The 25,431-nt window shown below is 34.5% G+C and overlaps 1 protein-coding gene across 1 annotated transcript in view; it reads left to right on the forward strand.

The window, feature by feature from the left end:
- Positions 1-21,573, forward strand: part of LOC128208703 (saccharopine dehydrogenase-like oxidoreductase) — a 29,826-nt gene extending 8,253 nt beyond the window's left edge. The window contains exons 7-10 of the mRNA XM_052912250.1: positions 16,843-16,962; positions 18,587-18,643; positions 19,603-19,808; positions 20,254-21,573. Of these exons, the coding sequence (XP_052768210.1) occupies positions 16,843-16,962; positions 18,587-18,643; positions 19,603-19,808; positions 20,254-20,362 (492 nt within the window). The 3' untranslated portion in view covers positions 20,363-21,573. The remainder of the gene's footprint in view (positions 1-16,842; positions 16,963-18,586; positions 18,644-19,602; positions 19,809-20,253) is intronic.
- Positions 21,574-25,431: the final 3,858 nt, after the last annotated feature.

Consider the following 25,431-nt stretch of genomic DNA (forward strand, 5'->3'; position numbering starts at 1 on the left):
GGAGTTCATTCTTTCGAATGACATTTTCAAAACAAACAATTTAGCTCAAGGTTAATTTTTCAAAACTCGGCATTTTTGCTGTCACCAAGGGAGATTACTGCGTAGGAGGTTTACAAACATAAAGGATATTTTAATAGTAGCGTGTAACCTTCATCTATTTGGTATCAATCGGAACACCTCGGCCTGTATCTATCTCGGAGATGGCCGAGTTGGTATTTAAAATCAAAATTTTCAAAATGATAAGCAGGGCTATTATGATTTAAGGTTTCATTATCAATTAAAGTGTAAAGTTTTTTAAAACAAACTAAACTTCATATTTTATTATGCAACGTGGAAACTATTGAAAGCATTGTTCTGCAATTTATGAACTAGTCCCTAAGTTGGAATATTTCTAAAGTAATATCAAATATAGTCGGCGCCCTTTTGAAACTCATGATCTTACACACAAGTAGTTTATGTATCAGAAATGAAGTCAAATAAATGCTTGATTTAAACATGTGTATATTTTGAATAAAAAAGTAAACAATAATCCACTACATGATATATAAATGCAATATACATCTTAAAGGAACTATTAATTCCATAAATTTAACCCATTTTAAAATAAATCATGAATAGGGGTGACTGTTTGTACTTTTGCTGCCCAGTATGACTGGGGTATTTGGGTAGGGATGACTGTTTTCCCTGTTTCTGCCTGTTATAATGGTGGTATTGGGTATGGTTGACTGTTTTCACTGTCACTGCCTGGTATGATCAGGCTATTGGGGGAGGTGTGACTTTTTTCCCTGTTGCTGCCTGGTATGATGGGGGTATTGGGGTATGGGTGACTGTTTTCCCTGTTTCTGCCTGGTATGATGGGGCTATTGGGGGAGGTGTGATTTTTTTCCCTGTTTCTGCCTGGTATGATGGGGGTATTGGGGGAGGTGTGACTTTTTTCCCTGTTGCTGCCTGGTATGATGGGGGTATTGGGGGAGGTGTGACTTTTTTCCCTGTTTCTGCCTTGTATGATGGGGGTATTGGGGGAGGTGTGACTTTTTTCCCTGTTGCTGCCTGGTATGATGGGGCTATTGGGGGAGGTGTGACTTTTTTCCCTGTTTCTGCCTGGTATGATGGGGCTATTGGGGGAGGTGTGACTTTTTTCCCTGTTGCTGCCTGGTATGATGGGGCTATTGGGGGAGGTGTGACTTTTTTCCCTGTTTCTGCCTGGTATGATGGGGCTATTGGGGGAGGTGTGACTTTTTTCCCTGTTGCTGCCTGGTATGATGGGGCTATTGGGGGAGGTGTGACTTTTTTCCCTGTTTCTGCCTGGTATGATGGGGGTATTGGGGTATGGGTGACTGTTTTCACTGTTGCTGCCTGGTATGATGGGAGTATTGGGGTAGGGATGATAGTTTTCACTGTTGCTGCCTGGTATGATGGGGCTATTGGGGTATGGGTGACTGTTTTCACTGTTGCTGCCCAGTATGATAGGGGTATTGGAGTATAGGTGACTGTTTTCACTGTTGCTGCCTGGTATGATGGGGCTATTGGGGTATGGGTGACTTTTTTCCCTGTTGCTGCCTGGTATGATAGGGGTATTGGAGTATAGGTGACTGTTTTCACTGTTGCTGCCTGGTATGATGGGGCTATTGGGGTATGGGTGACTGTTTTCACTGTTGCTGCCCGGTATGATAGGGGTATTGGAGTATAGGTGACTGTTTTCACTGTTGCTGCCTGGTATGATGGGGCTATTGGGGGAGGTGTGACTTTTTTCCCTGTTTCTGCCTGGTATGATGGGGGTATTTGGGTATGGGTGACTGTTTTCACTGTTGCTGCCTGGTATGATAGGGGTAGGGGGGTAAGGATGACTGTTTTCGCTGTTTCTACCTGGTATGATGGGGGTATTGGTGTAGGGATGACTGTTTTCACTGTTGCTGCCCGGTATGATGGGGGTATTGCGGTAGGGATGACAGTTTTCACTGTTGCTGCCTGGTATGATGGGGGTATTGGGGTATGGGTGACTGTTTTCACTGTTGCTGCCTGGTATGATGGGGGTATTGGTGTAGGGATGACTGTTTTCACTGTCACTGCCTGGTATGATAGGGGTAGGGGAGTAAGGATGACTGTTTTCGCTGTTTCTACCTGGTATGACGGGGGTATTGGTGTAGGGATGACTGTTTTCACTATCGCTGCCTGTTATAATCGTGGTATTGGGTAGGGATGACTGTTTTCGCTGTCGCTGCCAAGTTTGATGGAAGTATATGGGTAAACACCAATATAAATTAGTTTTTTTTTTCAAATTTTAAATGGGAAGTTGATAAATGTACATGTTTCTTTAAATTTAGTAAATTTTTAATTTTACATTTAATACTTGCAATAAAATTATGTTCTTAATAATCTGACCAACATATAAGCTAGTTTTTTATTAACAATGTTAATTTATTTTGCCATTTTAATTTTTAATTAATTAAAAAGCTATTATTGCTTGCTGGTGTATTTTATATTAGATACATGACTAAAATTATTTTAATATAATTAATTTTTACATGTTGTAATTGGTATTTTTGCCAATGATTTCAACTAAAATTGGACATGAAATGACATATGTGTTTAAAAATAATATGGGGTGTCATATAAGTAATTGTAGGTCATATACTTTAAAGAAGAAAAGCTGAAATTGAGATAAAGATGACCAATAAGTATTTTTTTTACAATATATTGAAAATATATGGTACCAGGTCTAATAAATTTGAATGGCAAATAAAAAATATGATTTGTATGTAAAGAAAGACCTACACACATGCACTTTAAATGATAACATACATAACAGTTACTATGCTTAAATGCTTCCTTTTTGACAGATGTATATATAGACATGTACAAGATTGTTTAAATTCTGAACCGTAAAGTAAATTTCAATGGCAAATAAGAAACTATGATTTCAATGTAAATAATTGATCCTCTCCAGTATATGGTTAACAGCCAATGAAGTGGGATGGGTTAAATATTGTGTTTAAAAAAGAAAGTAGACCTTTCTGAATTAATAGTTTACATTTTGTCAGCAACATGATGAACATGAAATAAATTTTTTGATTTTATGTGCCTTGCTGCTGGACTCTTATAAACTAAGTTTAAAACATCAAGCTATGGATAGTGATAGGGAGAGTGAGAGACTGTTTTCACTGCGGCTGTCCCGGGTGATGGGGGATATAGGGGTCAACAGAAGGATGATAAGAAGGAGGAGGAGAACACATTTGAGGATTGAGACTATGGAAAATGTTGGTTGCTTGTTAAGTGATATGAATATACCTTCATACATATTTGGCAGTCAGAGTGAAGGCACCACAACACCTGGGATGGAATCTGACACTGACTTCTTGGATTGTGATAACAGTAAACATGTGGCTCTTAACTTGGCAACCTGGCAGTATGGAAAGCCAAATCTGCTGGTGTTAAAGAATGAGTTCACTCCTCCTCAACACTGCTACTTGCAGAGACTGAGAAGTGACTGTCCACTGCCAGAAGTACAAGCAGTAGGTCCTGATGATGTTCTAGATGGGGAAGGGAGAATAATATTGACTAATACAAGAGTCAAAATCCAGGACTTTGCACAGCAACGAAGTGAATATGGTGAAATAATAAGACATGGCCCATCAATGTCATATTATGAAAGGTTTGACATAGTCAATGGATACCATTGTAGCAAACTGCCAGAAGAATGCAAGTTCATGTTCCACAGAACACGCCCTGGACACTGGCCAAGACCTGAAACATTGGCCAGTGCCAGGGAGACTGGAGTATTCTTAGTGCCACAGGGCTACACAGAGAGCCCATCTAAACAATCATTGTGTAGATCTAAAGCATTAATGATCCCTTCAAAGTTAACAAGTTACCCTTATTCAAGATGGCAGTGGAGGTTTTCAACTTCATTAATGGAACGGCTTTTAATGTTTGATTTTAACACGGTTCAAGTGAAGGTATATACACTGACAAAAATATTGAGAAAAACGTGTTTCAAACCTTTGTTTGGTGACAGATTCAGCACATTTCATATTAAAACAGCAATGCTATTTACAATAGAAAACTATCCTACAGAAATATGGAGGGAAAACAATATTGTGAAATGTGTGTGTCTTCTTCTGACAACACTGAAAAGATGGTTTAAACAAAAATACTGTCCCCATTTCACAATATCTGGAGTTAATCTGTTTGTTGGAAAGTTGCATAATTGGGAACTTGCAAACCTATGCAGCATTATTTCACATCTCATCAACACAAAACTGCAGTGTTTGTTTCGCATTCATATGGACAATATTGATGTGAGATTGCTTCAATGGTCAAATCTTGAAAATGTATCATATGAGCATGTGGGCACAATAACTCAAAACTGTAGTGATGTTCTACAGAAAATACTGTTTCGTGAATTAGCTTATTTGACTATTGATTTAAATAAATTGATAACTGATTGTTCAACTGATGACATTGAAAGGCACTATTTCATTCTACAGAGTATGTCTGATTCATCAAGTGACCTTGAACAGGAAGTAGTTTCTATGCTGACCCCATTCCTATGCAGCACCCTTGCTTCCATGCTGGCTTCAAGGTGCATCTATCTTGGACAACGAATCACACAGGATATCTTCAACTGGTACCAGCGGTCTCTTGACTCGGACCGTATGTCCAGTAGGTTGAAATTTGCCTCCATGTTGTACTGCAGAGGGCAGTATGAGGAAGCTGCAGAAGTACTGACTTTCTGTGAAGGACTGCTGGGACCAGAAGTGTTTCAGTACTGTGGACATTTTGGAAGGAAATGCCGAGAACCAAGCACTGAGTATAAGAAAAAGTTGATAGTCAACTCAAACACAGAGATGCGGAAGAAATACACAATGATTTGTATATCCTTCACAAAGGAAGAAATAAACTGTATTCCACAACATCTTGCATTTGAAATGCTGAGAAGTATAGAAGGTGAAGACCTATTACCTCATGACAAGTGGAAGAACAATGTGGTCACTGACTGTGTTCCATTCCTTTGTTACTTACAGCATCTCACATACTGGGAGCTACACCAACCTAGGAGAGCACAAACAGCCCTACATAACCTACATGAGTATACAATGGGAACACCACATGGCCACATTGACACAGCCCACAACATGCTGGGCCACTGCTATGAACTTCAGAACAGGCTGGACCTGGCTTGGATGTGCTACAACAGATCAATGGAAATCTATGACAGAGACAATGTCTCCATCTGGCATGCAGCCAGGATCCTACATCAGTTTTTACAAAGCTGATATCCACATTGACACAGCCTTAACCATGTTTCATAACATGCAATGCTTAGATGTGCTACAGCAGATCATTGAAGATACATAACAATGTCTCAATTTGGCATGTAGCCAGAACACTCAAAAAGTTTTTACATTCAAACATAACTGCTACTTTTAAACGTGTTATTGCATTGCCTTAATGTGTTATTTCACCACTAACCGGTAATACATGTTTACAGATGTAAAACTTTATTTTATTTGTGTGTTTTAATTGTATGCAACCCCACTTAATAGTGAAAGATGAAGAACAACATTTTAGAAAATTGTTCACTTATTTCTAAGAAAAAAATGTTGCCACAAAAAGAAGTCTTTAAACAGACAATATAATCTTGTGGGTAGATGACGTTAATATTGTAAAGTGGTAAACACTCTCTTGTGCGTAGACTAAATATTGATAATCAAAAATTATAAGTACAAGATCTCATTGAAAATACACCAAACCGTAGTAGAGTGTACTAGTACACTCTGTCATGTTACAAGATGAATCAAGTTTAAGAGCAATCTCTCTTAAATTGTAGAAGTCGCTTGCTCCAGAAACTTCAATAATAATCTGTGAATTAATCTAAGTTAAGGGGCACATTTCTCTTACATGGCTTTGCTGAAACTGATTGAAACTTTATTTAGCACTCGAACCCAAGGTGAGCAAGTGTACAAAGCATAGAAACAACTCTTCTAAACTGTGGAAGTAGTTTGCGCCACTCATATTATAGCCGTAAATGTGTAGATCAACTACAAGGGCAAGTTAATTTAAACCACATTGCCGCAATTTATGAGACCAATGTCAGACACTAATATACTTCATGGTGAGCCTGTGTACTAAGTTTCAGACAAATCTCTTATAATATGTGGAATTAAACCTAAAACACCTATCGCCATGGCGATAAAATGAATTGATCATGCAACTAACACAAATGTTCAAGGCACTTGCTTCTTTGTAATTTGTTGCAACAATCCATTCAATCTGTTCGCAGAAGTAGTTTGCTCAACAAATGTTTGCAACAACGTAAGGCCGACAAACTGAAATGCTAACTGCCAAACAGATAAACACGCCCACCCACACGTGCGGTAATGCGCACCCACACGCGCGAACGCCCCCCCCCCAAACACACACAGACACGCACACACGCACACACACACTTTTGCCTTTCACTGACCTTCACATATGAGGCACTTATAATGCAATTGTTTTGTCTAGATGTTTTAAATTGTCAATGGCCAAATGTTATCACAGGTTTGATTTGAAAATGAAATAACACCTGTACATTGATTTCTTTTGATACTGTATGATTGGTCAATAAGTACAAAATGTCTCTTGAATAGAATTTTTGTGTAGTATCTGAACTTATGATCAATCCTGTAGTAATATTAGTAAATCATTAAAAAGACAAAACTTTTCATAAGTTAATGACACAGCAATGATGACTAATTTACAACTAATTCATAATAAGCATTTAAAGCTATCTGATAACCAATTTTAAAGCACTCAGTATATAACCCCAAGTTTAGATTGCTACTTGTATAATAGCCAACTGCACCGTAAAGTGACATAATTTTCCCCGCTTAATGTAATCTAGCCTGTATTTGTTTTAATCTTGGTGTAAGATTATGCTTCGATTTTCCATAGATCTACATTGTATCACATTGCTTTCAAACAAAGGGTGTTGCTGTTTTCAAAAATGACTGCCATACATTTAAACATAATGTTTGATTCACACGGTGATATACTAAATTCTTATACTAATACATTCATTTGTTCTAAATCACATTAAAGAATTCTTGATCGATAATTTGCATTGTTTGCTAAAACTGGTCATACTCCACCTTGAATAAAGCGTCTAATGTAAAACAAAAAGGTTATTCTTACATAATTCTCACTTAAAACAGATTGACTTATGACAATTGGAATGACGCTAAGTCACCCGATGAAATATAATGCAAACATGTATATAGTTTTCATTGTTAGTTGCACAAGGTCCATGTTAATAATTGCAGCATACTAAGTGAAGCAATGATCAAGTACATTAATTTTTGAGTCGCCTGACTAGGCGACATATAGGGGTTAAGGGGTTACTTTTGTCCGCGGCAGTGGTGGTCGAGTCCCGTTTTCACTCGTCCGGGGCATATCTCGTAAACTATGAGTGGTGTCATCTTCAAATTATATATGTAGATAGATCTCATGGAGGGCAAGAGCATTGCTTAAGAACTGTTACTCTTGCTTTCATATTTTCAGAGTTATTGCCCTTGGTTAATTTTCATGTTTTAAGTTTTGTCCAGGCCATATCTTGTAGAATATAAGAGTTATCAACTTGAAACTTCATATCGCGGGCTTAGCGCAAAACGGTTGTAACTGACTTTTTTTCCAAAGGTGATATTTTCATATTTTTTAACCTTTTTTACAAGCCTCCATAATATCCCAAAAAAATAGCTCTGTAATAAGGATAAATGTATATAAAGCCATATTTGTCAAAAGTTTGTATCTCGAGGGCTCAACGCAATAGTGTCGTAACTCCATTTTTTTTCACAAAATGATGTTTTTGCATTTTTTTACATGCTTTAACAGTTTTCCATCTGTAATAAAAATATTTTTGAAAAATATTGATTTTTAAGTACTTAAAATGAAAAGTTGTCCAAAAGTCGTATCTTAAATTGACTATTTTCATTTATGCAACACTGTCGTAACTTGAGTTACATACAGTGTTGCACTGGAAACTATGCCAAGTTTGATTTAAAAAACTGTGCAACACTGTAGTAACTCAATGAATTTCAACAAAATGATGTCATACTAATGATGTAATAGTGCTGTGATGTCACTTTTCTCAGAAAAGAAAACAACAACAGTAAATATATACATGTACATGTTAAAAATTATGAAATCCAACGAATTTTGAAGATTTATTTAGGCCACATCTGAAGATAACAGTTTTAAAGTGTTTTTATTTGTTTTTGTTTTTTAAGTACTTATGAACTATTCCTTATCCTAGTTATGTATTGTAACTTGTGCTTAAAGAAGTTAAATGATTACCTTAATATTTGATATTCTGAGGCGATTTAAGTTATTGCATTAGCATCTTAAGTGAATGAAGTCTTATCCTAATAAAACTGACTTTTTCCATAACTTATTTATCAAACTTAAAGGATATTTATGGTAGCATTTTGATAAATAAATGAGTCTTACTATACTTCTATATTATAGTAGTTCAATTAGCTTGCATTTTTAATGTGGTATTGGAAAACTAATATTTGTAGAAAAAAATACTTAAAGCTGCACTTTTACAGATTTCCCATTTTTACAACTTTTTTTATTTTTTGTCTTGGAAAGAGCAAATTTTTGCGTTAATATCTGCAAACCCGATGATAAAAGATTGCTGGCAAAGGATCAGATCGCAGATTTGCATATTTCCGTTCAAAAATTAATGTTTAATGGCTTAAACCGTTACTAACGGTTTAAGAAAACTGCATAAAACCTTTTTTTTTAACTGAAATATAAAAATCTGTGATTTATATTTTTGTCAGTAGTCTCATATTACTTGTTGCCATGGATTTTTGCAAAAAAATGGCTCGTTCCAAGACAAAAAATAAAAAAGTTGTCAAAATGTTTAATCGGTGAGAGTGCAGCTTTAAGGCAAAATATTGTGATTTGGATAAGAATTTTTGCTCCCTGAATTTGATAAGTAAAAATGGTTGGGAATCAAATAATGCTAATTCAAATAAGTTTTTGTCATTTTTTTGTTATCAATCTTTAGATTTCACATCGTGCTCTTAGCAAAAGCTACAAGGCATCAAGGAAGCAAAGTGTTTTGTAGCAGAGGTACACAATGTGTAGCAAATTTGGTGTGCGCATTAGTAACATCCTATACAATTCAACCAACAAACTGGAATGAGAAAACGATGGATGAAATTTTAATTATGGGTGAATAAAATAAACCACACAAACACGTGGTGGTGACAAACTTTATAGGGATGTCAATTTGAAAAGGCTATAGTGGTTAACTGATGACATTCCTGATGTTCTGGCCTTTGTTAACATTGTAAAGGAACATTCACTGCATGGAAGTTGAGATAGAAAAAGTTCCACAGTTCCCTTTTGGTCTCTATAAGATGCCCTAGCAGATACATTAGAATTCGATTTTTCCAAATGCATATTTACCATGGGGTGTTCCAGTCCAGCATACACATGTGCAATCATAAAAAAAAAGACAAAGCATCTTCTTTTTTGATCCCCATAGTAGGTCCAATAAAGGAATGCCAGTATGTGATGGGTCAGCTGTCCTGATAGGCCATGCAGATATTGAGAGCATGACATAGTTTATTGACCAGTTAGCCGAGTCTCTTGAGCCTGGGACAAGTGGAAATGTACTGTTTGAAGTACTTAATGTCAAAATGAAATGGATACTGAAGAAGATACTGATTCAGATTGGTCGGGGTTTAGTGAGATGAAGGAGGGAGAAATAACTTGCAAACCCTATTTAGCTCATGAGCATGTTTGCTAAGGCATGGCTCAGGAAGTGTCAGATGTATCAGACGTCAGCAGTGAAGAATGAGGTTTTATAGATGATGAGGACACAGACAGCTACATTTTAGATGCGTTGCTTCGAAATGAAGCAATGACAGACTTAAATAACAGTTCAGAATTCTTTCAAACATTTGATTTGAATAGAGATGCTTGTGAAAATAATGTAGATGTTTGTGAGAGCTGGTTCAATGATGATGTTACAGTTTACATCATGAATGACAGCATTGATGGGCATGATATTGAGGGAGCTGATGTAGATGGTTATGATGGTGATGTTGATTGGGGTGATGTTGAGATTTGTGATGTTGAAGGAAATGGTATGAATAGTAATGTTGTTGATTGAAATAATGTTGGTGGGAATGCTGTTGATGGGTTTGATGGCAATGATGTTGATAGGGGAGGTGTTAATGGTTATGCTGCTGATGTGATTGATGGCAATGCTGTTGATGGGGTTGATGTTAATGGTTATGATGCTGATATGGTTGATGGGGGAGATGTTAATGGTTATGATGCTGATGTGGTTGATGGCAATGCTGTTGATGGGGTTGATGTTAATGGTTATGATGCTGATATGGTTGATGGGGGAGATGTTAATGGTTATGATGCTGATGTGGTTGAAGGCAATGCTGTTGATGGGGTTGATGTACGTGGTTATGATGCTGATGTGGTTGATGGCAATGCTGTTGATGGGGTTGATGTTCATGGTTATGATGCTGATGTGGTTGATTGGGGAGATGTTAATGGTTATGATGCTGATGTGGTTGATGGCAATGATGTTGATGGGGTTGATGTTAATGGTTATGATGCTGATGATGGGGGAGATGTTAATGGTTATGATGCTGATGATGGGGGAGATGTTAATGGTTATGATGCTGATGTGGTTGATGGAAATGTTGTTGATGGGGTTGGTGTTAATGGTTATGATGCTGATGTGGTTGAAGGCAAAGATGTTGATGGGGTTGATGTTAATGGTTATGATGCTGATGTGGTTGGTGGGAATGCTGTTGATGGGGTTGATGGCAACAATGATGATGATGGGGGAGGTGTTAATTGTTATGATGCTGATGTGGTTGATGGCAATGATGTTGATGGGGGAGATGTTAATGGTTATGATGCTGATGTGGTTGGCAATGATGCTGATGTTGATGATGAAGTGGGGCTTTTTTTAAGAAGATGATGATATACCATTAGTTTATCTTGTTGACAAAGGAGAAATTTCATTAGCTAATGAAAGTCAAAGCCCAATTTAAAAACCGACCAATGTAATAAACAGATTTGTTAAGCTTGTGCATAAAGCAAATCATTTTAGATGTCCACAACCCCTTTTTCCTCCTACTCCCATAGGACACTACAGTGACAATGGTCCGGGTAGTCATCGCAAATAAGAAAACTTGATTGTTTTGTATTGATGCTTAAAACACATGCATTCTGCACATTGTATAGTCTGAAAATAGTTTTTTTAAAAAGTTATCCGAAAAAAAAAGTTAATTTGTTTTTCTTGTTTGACTTGGTGGAATGCTGCTTTGGCTAAAACATATTTTCTGGTAATGACCTGAAGTGTTTCTGAACCAGTTGAGTAGAGCTATAAGGACAAGTGAACTTGTGTGTATTAATAAGAATTTCCCCTTCGTGGAAACAAACCAAATATTTGAAAACAATGGTCAATATTGTAATTATTAGATTCCTTTGAAGGTCATTTTTTCTGATAGTTTTAAAAACATTTTTGCTGACATTTTTTTTAATGAAATTTAATTGGGCAGTCAGATGGAATTATCAAGAAATTTGCCAATTTTGTCAGTTAAATAAGGGAATGATTGTTATAAAGTAACAAATATAAAATAAATGTACATTATTTCAAAATTGAATGATTATATTAGTATTGAAAATGTGCTTTACAGCTTTGCGAAAATGATGTTAACTATAGCTGTTTTGAATTTATGTTTAAATCATGAATCTATATGCTTTGTTAAAGCTTAAACTGTCTTCGTGGCCTAGTGGTAAAGGATCAGCCTTAGTTGTCTATTATCTGTTTAATTATAAACCATATTTCTCATTAATAATGACAAAGACAAAAAGTGCTACAGTGTTGCATAAATATATTTTCTCAAATTGAAATAATATCAGGTGGAAAACTGTTGTAAGTCGAGTTACGACACTGTTGCATAATTATATACTTTGATGAAATCTGACTTTTGAGGTGGAAAACTGTAGTAAGTCAAATTTTCATCAAATTCATCTTTTGTGTTCAATGTTTGAAGATAAGATATTTTTTGGTTTCAAACTAACATACAGTACAGCATTGTTATGTTTAAATACTTCAAATATATCCAACAGAAATAAATTAAGAAAGTTTTTTCCTTCTCCTGAACAATTTTGAAAAATGGAGTTACGACAGTATTGCGTTGAGCCCTCGATCTGAAAATGGCAATTTATTTTAGCGCAAAACAGTTGTAACTGCACTTACAACTGTTTTGCACAGAAAACTTTGAATCAATAAACCATTGGGATGGGATGTAACTCCAATATCATGATGACATCATTGATTACATCATGATTATTTAACATTGTTTTTGAGGAGAGACAGTCATATTGATGAAAAATGATTTGTTTTTAAAATAAACTCCCAATAAAATGAAAAAAATGCATGTTTAAACATCACAATTACGAACAATATCTCATGTTTTATTCCTTTAGTCCTATTTATTCATTTATATTAATAATGTGTATGATATATTGTCCGATAAGATTAAAAAGTCATATATTTAGGAAAAAGAATTGAAGAATTTGATAGTATCTTTAGGCTCTTGCTTAAGAAAAAAATATGATTAGGAAAGTAAATTTAAGTTTAAAATTAAATATCCCTTTTTAAAATTTTATTTAGTTTTCTGTGTAAAGTTCGGATATGATTTTAAAACAGGAAAAGAATGTGTGTGTTTTACAAGAATATTGTTTCTCTTAGTAGTTTTTATTTGTAAATATTAATTATTTATTTATATTTCGTGGGCTTTTTATGGTAAAATAAATTTGCATGTTAAAATTTTATATTTTGGCAATATTGACATGTTTTGTACACAGAATCATAACTTTTATAAACTAATGAAAACCAAAGGCAATTGATCTAATTATTAAGGTACATCATTATTGGTGAAAACACAAATTAATTCCCCTACCAATTCTAGAAGAATGTTATATACTTTAACTGAATATTTCGTATCCTATAACACGCTTATTTCCAGCGGAAAACTTTATCCAATGGAAGCTATTTTGCAACCGATTTTTTGCATTTCTTGACACTCTCTGAGTCAAAAATAAGTTCCTTCTTTCTTTTTGTTCATGTGATATTCATGAGCTTTCGCTTGATTGAATGATCTTCAATAGCAAAAAAGTAGATCTATTGAAGTCATTTCGACATTCGTGAGTTCTGAAGATTGAATCAAATCTTATGGATGAAATTCTGATGTTCATGAGCTATATAGTTTCATGCCATTCTGATGTTCATGAGCTATATAGTTTCAAGCCATTCTGATGTTCATGAGCTATATAGTTTCAAGCCATTCTGATGTTCATGAGCTATATAGTTTCAAGCCATTCTGATGTTCATGAGCTATATAGTTTCAAGCCATTCTGATGTTCATGAGCTATATAGTTTCAAGCCATTCTGATGTTCATGAGCTATATAGTTTCAAGCCATTCTGATGTTCATGAGCTATATAGTTTCAAGCCATTCTGAAGTTCATGAGCTATATAGTTTCAAGCCATTGTGGTGTTTATGACTAGCGAAGATCTAGTGAAGTCATTTTGATATTCAAGAACTCTGGTGTTTGAAGTCATGCTAATGATTTTGACTAGGAAGAAGTAGATCTATTGATCATTTGAATATTCATGAACTCCGTAGTCAAGTTCATGCTGGTGTTTATAAATTTCGAGAAGTACCTATGTAAAGTAATTCTGATATTCATGAGCTATACAGTTTGAAGTCATGCTGGTGTGTTTATGACTGGCGAAGAAGTAACTCAATTTAAGTCATTTTGGTATTCATAAGCGATGTCAGTTAAGCCATGCTGGTGTTTCTAACTGACTGGGTAGGCAGTATGAATAGTTGTAAAATAGTAGGTATTTGGTGTAACTATTATGATCATTCTTTTTGCATTATATTTTGTTGCAAAATATTAAATAATAATGTTTTAAGTACAATAAAAAATAAAAATTTAAACTTAAAATTGGCCTATCATATTTAGTATAGAAATGATTGTCTATTGATATAGAATTGACTCAGATAACTTACAATATCATAACTTGATATTATAAACATTATATATTATATTTTGTATTTTTGTCATCATATTTGCAACTTGCATAACTTCAGTAATTTCTTAAGCAAACACTTAATTCTTATTTTTGACTGTTGTCACTACATTTTAGCACCTTTTTTGTTCTATGGTTTTGCTAATCATAAGAATAAGGCTTCAACACCTATGCAAGTTGTGATAAGCATATATTAGATCAAAGAAACAAAGATTATCTAAAGGAAACTCTTAATCCTTAGCCGAGTAAAACACTTAAGATGACAGTGCCAGTTGTTGGCAACTTAAACTCAAATTTAGTATTTAAACCCATGACTTTCCAGTCCAGGTTGTCATTTAACCTTGGACAATAAACATCGGAAGTCTGATTTGGGTACTTGTCATCTTATAATATCACAGGGACGACCCCCTCTAGCAATCTTCGCTGTGCCGTCGTCGGGTTGTAGTCCGACACCGAAATAGCGTCATAAAATAATCATTGTTATGGTTGTCATGATGGTTACTACTGGTCACTACTACAAGTAACTACTGGATAAAAAATAGATAGAAATCAGATCTGATGGAAATCATTCTAATTTTCATAAACTAAGTTAATGGAATTCATGCTGGGGTTAATGATTTTTTTGAATGGATGGAAGTTATTCTGAAATTCATGAGCCAATTAGATGGAAAACATGCTGGGGTTAATGATTTGTTTAAGAGTAGATGGAAAGTATTCTGATATTCATAAGCCAAGTAGATGGAAATCATGTTTGGGTTAATTATTTGAGAAGATTGAAGACTTTCTGATATTCATGAGCCAAGTAGATGGAAATTATGCTGGGGTTAAAGATTTGTTTCGAGAAGATAGAAGACATTTTGATATTCATGAGCCAGTTAGAATGAAATTGTGCTGGGGTTAATTTGTTTAGAGTACCAGATGGAAGTAATTATGATATTCATGAGCTAACATGGATATTGTGCTGGGGTTGATGACTGGTTTAAGAGTAGATGACAAGTATTCTGATATTCATAAGCCTATGGTTGGAATCATGCTGGGGTTAATAATTTCTTTCGAGAAGATGGAAGTAATTCTGATATTCATTAGCCATTTAGATGGAAATCATGCTGGGGTTAATAGATTTGTTGAAAGTAGATTGAAGTCATTCTGATTATCATGAGCCAAATAGATAGAAATCATGCTGGTGTTAATGATGTTTAGTGTAGATGGAAAGTATTCTGATATTCATTAGCCAAATAGATAGAAATCATCCTAGTGTTAATGATGTTTAGTGTGGATGGAAAGTATTCTGATATTCATGAGCCAAGAAGATGGAAATTATGCTAGGGTTAAGGATTTGTTAAGAGTAGATGGAAAGTTCTGATATTCATGGGGCAAGTAGATGGAATTTGTGCTGAGTAAAGCAGTACTGGAAGATGGAAGTCTGATATTTATGAGCTTTGGAAATATCTTAGCCCTTAAATGATTTCATCCAGATATAAGGTTTGGGACCGGATTTGGTCATTGTCAATTTTAAAATAGCTTTCATTTATTACCTATGATTTTACTAAATGATTATTTTAAATTTCAAGTTCTTGTATATTTTGTACAGATTGATGGTCATTATAAGAGCTGATATGTCATGAGTATGCTATGATGACTTATAAAAATGTTTCTGGATATCATTTTAACTTAAAAACTAGAAATAAGAAATATACATGCATATCTTAATTAGTGAATGAAATTGCTATTTTCTTCACAATTGTACTTACAAAATGCTGATATTCATCATTAACAGTTTGAATTAAGCTGATTATTAACTTAAAATATGATGTTGAAGATAACTGCAGTATATATTGTTGTTGTTTAAATAAATTTATTATTCAATTGTCTTTCATATATATAATAATTTAATTGTTTTTTATGTATTATAAATGTGATATTAAACTAAAATTTTACCCAAACCCCTGTTTGTGCTTAGTATATTAACAAAAATATTCATAGAATATAAGATGTTCTATACACAACTAAATTTTCAAAAAAAAGTGGAAAATATCATAGCTATTATCCTCAGTTGATGTATTTAAGTATAATTTACATTGCAAGTAATGGTGCTTTAAAGTCAAATATCTTAAAGCTGTCAAAGAAATTTTAATAACAAAGATTCAGTTACAACCCTTTTGCGCAAAATGTATTTAGAAATATCTTCAATTTTTCAGGCAAAACAGTTGTAACTGACTGTTACAACCCTTTTGCGCAAAAATAAATTTAGAAAATTCCTCATTTTTTTGTGCAAAATGGTTGTAACTGACTGTTTTACAAATATCTCTTTTAGAAATTGAATGCAAAAAAATGTTATTGTGATTTATTCATGAAAAGTACACAAATATAAAGCTTTAATAAAAAAAAACAAAGTGAAAATGATAAGAACTAGGAAAATAAATCAGGTTTTATGCTCTCCTGAACAATTTTAAAAATGTCAGTTACAACCGTTTTGCGCTAAGCCCGCGATATGTAGATAGATTTCATGGAGTGCAAGTGCAGTGCATATTAACAGTAACTCTTGCTTTCTTAGTTTTAGAGTTATTGCCCTTTGTTAGTTTTCATGCTAAAGGCTCACTTAATAAATATTTCTTGAACTTGTTACATAAATATGTGTATTTTATGACAACTTAAAACAGATTATATGTATACATTAAGGTATACTGTTCGTTACTGTTTGTTTTTTTCCAGTTTGAAGTGGCAGCTTATGCCTGTGTTCCGAATTTCTTCTATCTGGCGGTCACCCTGCTGTTTGGACTCATCGTTGGCATCTTGGCAAAGTTCAGCTTTGGACGAGCTCTCATTCTGAAAGTAAGTAGTCTTAAGCTGTAAGTACACTGTGCAGCATGGCGTAAAGCTGCAACTTTGTGTTGGATTAGCTCAAATTAAGCATGAACGATTAGAGGAGTTCTATTTGACACATTTTTTGAAATACAGCACTGTCAACATTCCCTGTCTAAGGTAGATATTAAGCAATTCATTTCTTACCTTGTATGTGTTTTAAAGGAAAGGGTTAAGATGTTGTCTTAGAATACAACCTAAATTTACAGCGAATGAAATTGCAGATAGGCAATCATTAAGTTTCAGGCTCAACCTTTAACTATCACAGGTGTTTAAAATCCGATTTTGTGTGGACAATGTGTCGGCAAATGAGGTTGTATTCTAAGTTCTTTAGATGACCTGAATTTGCAACGTTCAATCTGACCAATTTTTTCATTAAGATTTATATGCATGTCATCAAACTATTATTATACCCCCCAAAACAAAGTTTGGGGGGGGGGGTATACTGGAATCGGGTTGTCCGTCTGTCCGTCTGTCTGTCTGTCCGTCTGTCCGTCTGTCCGTCCGTTTTTTTTTGTCCGGGATTCATCTTTGTCGTTATTGAACAAATCTTTTTCAAACTTTCAAATATTAATGACCATGATGTAAACCTGTGCCTCCGTGGATTTGGTCAGAGTCGCATGATCCTGAGTGGAGTTGTGGCCCCTTAATGAGTTAAATTGGGCAAAATTAGCTTTGTCCAGGATTCTTCTTTGAAGCTATTGAGCAAATCTTTTTCAAACTTTCAAATATTAATGGCCATGATGTAAACCTTTGCCTCCATGAATTTGGTGGGAGTCACATGATCCTGAGTGGAGTTGTGGCCCCTTAATGAGTTAAATTGGGTAAAATTAGTTTTGTTCGTCCTACTCCTTCGTCATTTTTGAATGAATCTTTTTCAAACTTTTAGCCATGGTGAGAACATTTGCCCCTGTGATTGTGGTTGGAATCACATGATCATGTCTCCAATTATGGCCCCTGAATAAGTTAAAATAGGCAAAAATTATACAGCTTTGTCTAGCCTAATCCTTGGTCATTTTTTCTCATTTTTTCTATAAATCTTTTTCAAACTTTCAGATGTCAATGACCATGATATGAACTGTTGAATATGTGATTTGGTGCACCTGTATTAATCAGAATGTTTGCATGGCCTTAAAAAGACCTTTAATTGATTTTGTCCTTAAAAAGACCATCAAAAGTCCTGAAGTTAGGTGCATACAGGCCTTAAATTTGTTACAATATTCGCTTTGGTGGCCTACTCCTTTGTGCCAGGGCAAACAACCTAGACAGGGAAGGGTTGGGGGGTATTCGTTAGCCTTTGGCTTACAGTTCTAGTGTAATATTGGTTTTATCATCGTTGGAATTGTTGTCGAAGATTTTAAATTAGGTTTTAAAATTTGTATACCCATGTTGCCAGAGACATATGCACTTGTATAGCAAAGCCCATATCTCCAGCTTTTATAACTATTGAGTCAGATCCCTGTTTTTACTGAAAGAAAAATACTTGGTTAGTCAGCTGTATTTATATCCTATCCTATGTATGTATAGATAGTACTCGTGTAAAAATATGTTATGATTAAGGCTGGTCATTAATTATTTCATTTTCTTTCCACAGTATCCACACATATTTACCTTTGGTGTGTTCAAACAAGGAGGACCTTCAAAGAAACAGGTAAAATGGGATATTGGTAGCCAATGAGGGATATGATCATTTCAGTGATATAGTTATAGAAACAAAGGGTCATAGTGAATATGACTATATATCCAATAAATTAAATGTTTCCTTATCTTGTGCATTACGAAGGTAGAAAATTAATAGTTGAGTTCAAATTCATTATAAAATACATCCATTTACAAGGCCTCACGTGTATAATATGCAAGTTATAGAGTGAAGGTTTGGGCCTAGATTCCGTCTAATGAAATCAGAGCCTGCCTAACTATAACGTTTATTATGCCACAATTAATAAAGAGTTCAAATGAACTATCTTATAAAAATGGCGACATGAACCTGTTTTTAAGCTTCTCCTGTGGTCATATTTTTTACATTTTTCATGTTGGTCGGATAACAGGACATTATTCATTGATGATTATGATAATGATGATGATGATGATGATGATGATGATGATGATGATGATCTGTTTCATGTCTGTTGGTGAGAAATGTACATGTAGTAAATCTATCAGGTAAGTTAGTTAGCATGGGTAACCAGAGATGTTTCCCTTCTTTGGACAGTCTGTCTGTGGCATTTATCTTCAATTTTATTTGGTGAAAAAAATATTACACCATGATTTATCAACATTTAACACCGATCCTTGAACAGTTTCCAAAGATTGATTAATGTTGTATTGTTGTGAGGGTCAATTTTGAATGTAGAACATGACCTCACATTAATCGTAGCTTTCTGGTCTGTCATGCTTATCAATATATAATGCTCATAGAGTTTGCCTTATATCAGAAGGACCACGGCTGTAACTTCATTAGAATGTGCAGCAATGTCCGTTATATTGGCTGATCTGGTTGTCGAAATTTATAACATTTTTTTTTACTATTAAAATAAGATTGTTGGACAAGAGTTGTTATCTCTCTGGTGTTCTCTTGTAATAAAAAACTGATTGGTGATTCCCCAACAGATGGAGACAGGAACATTTAGCATCACAGTGGTCGGCAAGGGTTGGAAGGAAAAGCTTCCTGATGCCGACACAGAGCATGACACAGCCCCTGACACCCAGATGATTGTGCGGGTGTCGGGCCCGGAAGCGGGATATGTTGCCACGCCCATTGTAATGGTTCAGTGTGCCTGTACTCTGCTGAAAGAAATCTCCCAAGACAAATTTAGGTATGATTAAAGCTGTGTTCTAACTACCAAATGAGCAGTACCACAATTTATGCAACTGTTTAAATATATTAGAAATGATAAAAAGTATCGAAATCAATGGTTCTTATAAAGGATACAGAGATTCATTTGAAAGAAAGGTGCATATGACACGATTTGTCTACCTTATGAGACTATCGTTGATCGCTGTAAATATTTTAGGACCCACCAGTCACTTAACATTTGTGCATTTTAGTTATTAAATACACCGTTACAATCTTGTTTTCAATTAAGGGGGAAGTCCAAATATTGTTGTATTTTTTAATATTTTATTTTCTAAGACAAAGCAAAAAGTAAAAAGTAATAAAATCTTGTAATTTCTATACATACTATTTTTATATACAGGCTAATAGATGCCATTAAGACCTTACAAGAGATTAGTTTGTTATGTATTTTAAATATCTTTCAGGGGTGGTGTGTACACAACAGCCATGCTTTTCCGAGAAACAAGTCTGATTGAACGACTCATCAAAAACAACATCAAGTTTGAAGTTGTGAAGGAACAATTCTCACTGTGAACAATAGATGGGCCCAAATTATTGTCCCTTTGTGAACAATAACTGGGCCAAAATTATCGTCCCTCTGTGAACAATAGCTGGGCCCAAATTCTGGTCCCTCTGTGAACAATAGCTGGGACCTCAATATCAACACTAGTTTTATCTTTCCCATCTAATGTCATTCGCCATGACATAAGTGAGAATTTTGTATGTAAACTTTTTTTTATACAAGCTATGACATGCCTTTGTGTAAAAAACAATGAAGAGTATGTATATAATACTTAAGTAAAATAACTGAGCCTCTTTGGATTGATAAGTCATAATTTGTAAAGCTTTCTCAACCTGTACTTTGAGGTACACTATAAGGTACCTGTATACTATTATATGTATATACTATATATAATTATACTAATATATGTGATATTAACTATCTGTATATTCTATAAATTTTTGCAATCAAAAGTCACACCGTAATTCAAAAGCTTTCTGATTATTTACCTTGAGTTATGATATAAGCTACCTGTACATTCAAATAATATGGGCAATCAAAAGTCGTTATTCAAAAGTTTTCTTAATCTACATTGTCTAAGTAACACTATTTACTACATGTATATTTTTGATAAAGCCAAAGATAATTGCTAGTATTTACATGTAATAAGTCACATGATAATTATGATGTAAGTGGAAAACACCGAGTCCCAGTTTTCTGTGGCTAAAAATAGAATGGAGGCACCCATGTGTGACAAGTATTTAATTTAATATAAATGTACATTTAAGTAAGTGTTTCAATAATGTGTATCTTATTAGTTTAATTGAAGATTGGATGCACACTTGTGTATAAACATGTTAATATTATTCGTTTGTTATTGTGAATAACTGAAACATATTAAATTACATGCCCAAACCCTGAAAATAGCAATTCAGAATAGCAGAAGACCTGATTGATATCAACCATTTGGCTTATAAGAATTATTTTTCGGTAGTATAACTTCGATATATACACAAAAAATGCATAGTGTCAAATTTTACATTGTTTTCTTTGTATAAGGTAGGAACATTATTGTTGTAATTCTTTGCATTGAACATTGCTTCCTTATTTGTACATGTATTCGTTTGTTTATTACTGTATATGACTTTCTAAATAACGATTGTTCTTACTTTTACATTTATTAGCTTATTTGTGACTTGCAACTGTTGATGTATCGCTACAAAGAATATAAAAGAAAACAGTTCTTATTGTTTCAGTTTATGAACAAATGTAATTTAATAGCATGGGTTGGAATCAGAGTTGACCATGACTTGAAAACATGTTTTAGCTAGTTGATCATTTTGAAGGTATTAACATTTAACTTATATCGCACATGAAATTGGCAATATGCACACACTCGCCAGATACAACGTATTCGATTATACTGGCTTTGAAGTCAAACAAATGCTTTCAACGTATAAACCCTACCAGCCACTCACAAGAAAAATAACTCTTACCGAAATACATATTGAGATATGACCCTTGATCAGCTGTTAAATAGAGAAATGCACTTGTTTCTACTATATAAACTACTACATTATTATGGCTTTATAATACATTATTTACGCTCGCGAATCATGCCATGAAGATCTTGTAGCAACTCACATGGCATAATACTTTGACTGAAATACAATGTTGAGTTATGACCCTTGATCTGCTGTTAAAAATAGAAGAATGGTTTTGCACCCGCTTGGAGTGCACTTGTCAATAGTATATAAATTACTACATTGCTATTATTTATCATACAGTATTCTAGCTGCTCAAAAATCATGCAATGAAGATCATGTAGCAAATTACAAGACACAAAACTCTGACTGAAAAACATGTTGAGTTATTCCCTTGATCTGTGTTAAACGGGATAAAGCGTTTTGCACCCACTTGAACTGCACTTGTTTATCATATATTAATAACTACATTGCGATTGCTTTAATATAGATTATTCTTGCTCGCAAATCATGCAATGAAAATCGTGAGGCAACTTACATGACATCTTACTCTGACTGAAATAGAAGTCCAGTTATTTCCCTTGATTAACCCTACCAGCCACTCACAAAACACACAACTCTGACTGAAATACAATGTTTAGTTATGACCCTTGATCAGCTGTTAAATAGAAAAATGGTTTTGCACCCGCTTGGCGTGTTTTGTTTGTAGTAAATACATTACTACATTGCTATGTCTTTATCATACATTATTCCTGTTCACCAATCACGCAAGGAAGACCATGAAGAAACTTACAAGACACCTAACAACTCTGACTGGAAAACATGTTAAGTTGTTTCCCCTGATCAACTTAACGAACAGAAAAACATCGGCAACTGCTTGCAATACTCTGGTCTATACCCTTTAATATTACATTGTCATACTGCTTACCCAAACATTGTTGCATGAAGTTATACATTCTACTCGTTGCATGGGAGACGAAAGCTTTAAAACGGAAATGTGATCAAATATCTTCAAAATGACAGAGTTTTCGAAACCTCTTGGGCGTAACGATACGGGATTTCTGACATGTTTTTCCCAGCGTTTTTAACACGTGCGCTTACTATTTGAATTTAAAATCAACACCTTGTTAAACTTTAAATACCAAAATGTAAACTTGAACCATTTTAGAGGGGTAGAACGTTGACTGAATGATACTGCACATTCTTGTGAAACATTATATACATGCACTGAGGTACACATATTATGCACTGTTGGCCTGGGACGGCACATAATATTTACGAAAATTTGTACTAAGAGGGCTTTTTCAATTAACATTTGAAACATGATCTATTTTTTTCCTGGTTTCTAGCTAGGCCAAGGTTGGCGCTTAAGGCCGTGGTCTCATCCGACCCGCGTAGGCGCAGCGAGGGGTCCATGCAGATATAGGGGTTGAACATGGCCATCCGCAGGTTGGCCGCGCGCACTACGCTAGTGATTTTTAGCTACCTGACCCCCCTCTTTTTATTAGCATTAATTTTCTGACATTTAGAAAAAAATGGACATGCAATGTTAAGTCTTGGTCAGCGATGTTTTGTCAGGACTATCGCGTGGCTGGTGTGTGAGTGGTACGTGGGGTACGTAGTTTTTTTCCGTTATTTGCTGGGTATAAGCTGGAGAATAGAACCGAGTGCAACCCACGTAGCAACCACGTACTTCCAACGCACTGACCACTTGATCACCACTGCCCCCTTTGTCTTGCCTGCGTAGCACCTGCGCGCCAGGTACTACTCAAGTAAACTAAAAAAAATGCATTTTCTTCGTAGACCGTACGCAGGTGATGTGACTGCTCGCAGGTACAATTTACACACGTGTGCGCTACGCCAACGTGGGTCGGATGAGACCAAAGCTTACCTGACAGTCAAAGAAAACGAACCTATAACTTAATTTGGAAAATATATTTCTAATCTTAACGCGTTTCATTTCCATTTATTTTTTTAAATGTCTGGAACTAGTTTTAATGGTTAAGCGATTCATTTCAATATGATTGCTACGATTTTGCAAATGTCTGTCACTATTCATAATAGTAAATCGTTTAATTTCCATATATTTTCAAATGTATGGAACTATTTTAATTGTAGAGCGATTAAGTTTCCAACTATTTTAATGGTAGAGCAATTAAGTTTCATATATTTTCAAATGTATGGAACTATTTTAATGGTAGAGCGATTAAGTTTCATATATTTTCAAATGTATGGAACTATTTTAATGGTAGAGCGATTAAGTTTCATATATTTTCAAATGTATGGAACTATTTTAATGGTAGAACGATTAAGTTTCATATATTTTCAAATGCATGGAACTATTTTAATGGTAGAGCGATTAAGTTTCATATATTTTTAAATGTATGGAACTATTTTAATGGTAAAGCGTTTCCAAATATTGACTTAATGTTTTTGAAACCTTTTTTGCAGAAAAATCAACACAGTCAAAATACAAAAGTCAAAACTTAGGAAGAATATTGTTGTTGGAATTGGATTTATATAGTATTTTGATAGATAATCATTATACAAAATATTTTGCAGTGGGACAGTCCTGTTCAGAAAAACCCACTAATACTGATTTAGTAGCTACTAGGAACTACTTAGAGCTACCAAGAACTACTTAGATTTACTAGGAACTACAAAGAGCTACTAGGAACTACTTAGAGCTACTAGGAACTACAAAGAGCTATTAGGAACTACTAAGAGGTACTAGAAACTACTTAGAGCTACTAGGAACTGCTAAGAGGTACTTTAAAAGCACTATGGAATATAACAATGTAAGGAAATAAATGTATATGACAATACTTGAAATTCAGAAAGGAAGTTTATTCTCAAGTTGTTCCATGTATGTTCATATTTATAGAAAAACTGCCCATGAGAATCTTCGATGATAAGTTGTCATATCAAGTTGTTCTTAGAAAAGTGGTCTCAATAAAGGTATATTCAGAACAAATTTATATTGATGAACTTGTAAAAATTAAAATGAAAATAAAGCATCTCGTATTTTATTTATCTGAAACTTATATATTTGTTTATTTAAATTTAATATAATTTCATCGGGTTGTGTACTTTTGATTGCATGTAATAGCGTGGGAGTGACGTCAGCAACATGCGAAACGTCTAACAGCTCAATTTCAGACACGAACAAATTATACTTCACAAAATATCAGCCCAAAATATTATGAATAGTTTAACATTAAGTTCATCTATAAACAAAAGGTTGTTTAAATAACATCTGGTAATGAAACTTTTTTGAAAATATACCAGAATTGGTGCATACTAAAGTTAAATAAGCGATCATCGAAGTAATAAACTTTTCATAAGAAGCCACGTTGGGCTAGTTTATATCCTTACAATAGTCTGTATCCTTTAAATGGAAGAAATATTTCATACTTCACTTTTTTAATGCACAAACTATATTTTCCTGACAAGTAAGTACCCTATATATAATTGTAGTCAGATATTGGTACACTGGTTCTAAAGTGAATAAGTTAGTAATTTAATATAATTTGTTTTCAGTACTGAAGATATTATATATATATCCAAAATGACTTACCCATTAGAACACATGTATTAGAAAACATATTTATATACAA

This window comes from Mya arenaria, chromosome 11 (genome assembly GCF_026914265.1).
Source record: "Mya arenaria isolate MELC-2E11 chromosome 11, ASM2691426v1".
NCBI lineage: Eukaryota > Metazoa > Mollusca > Bivalvia > Myida > Myidae > Mya > Mya arenaria.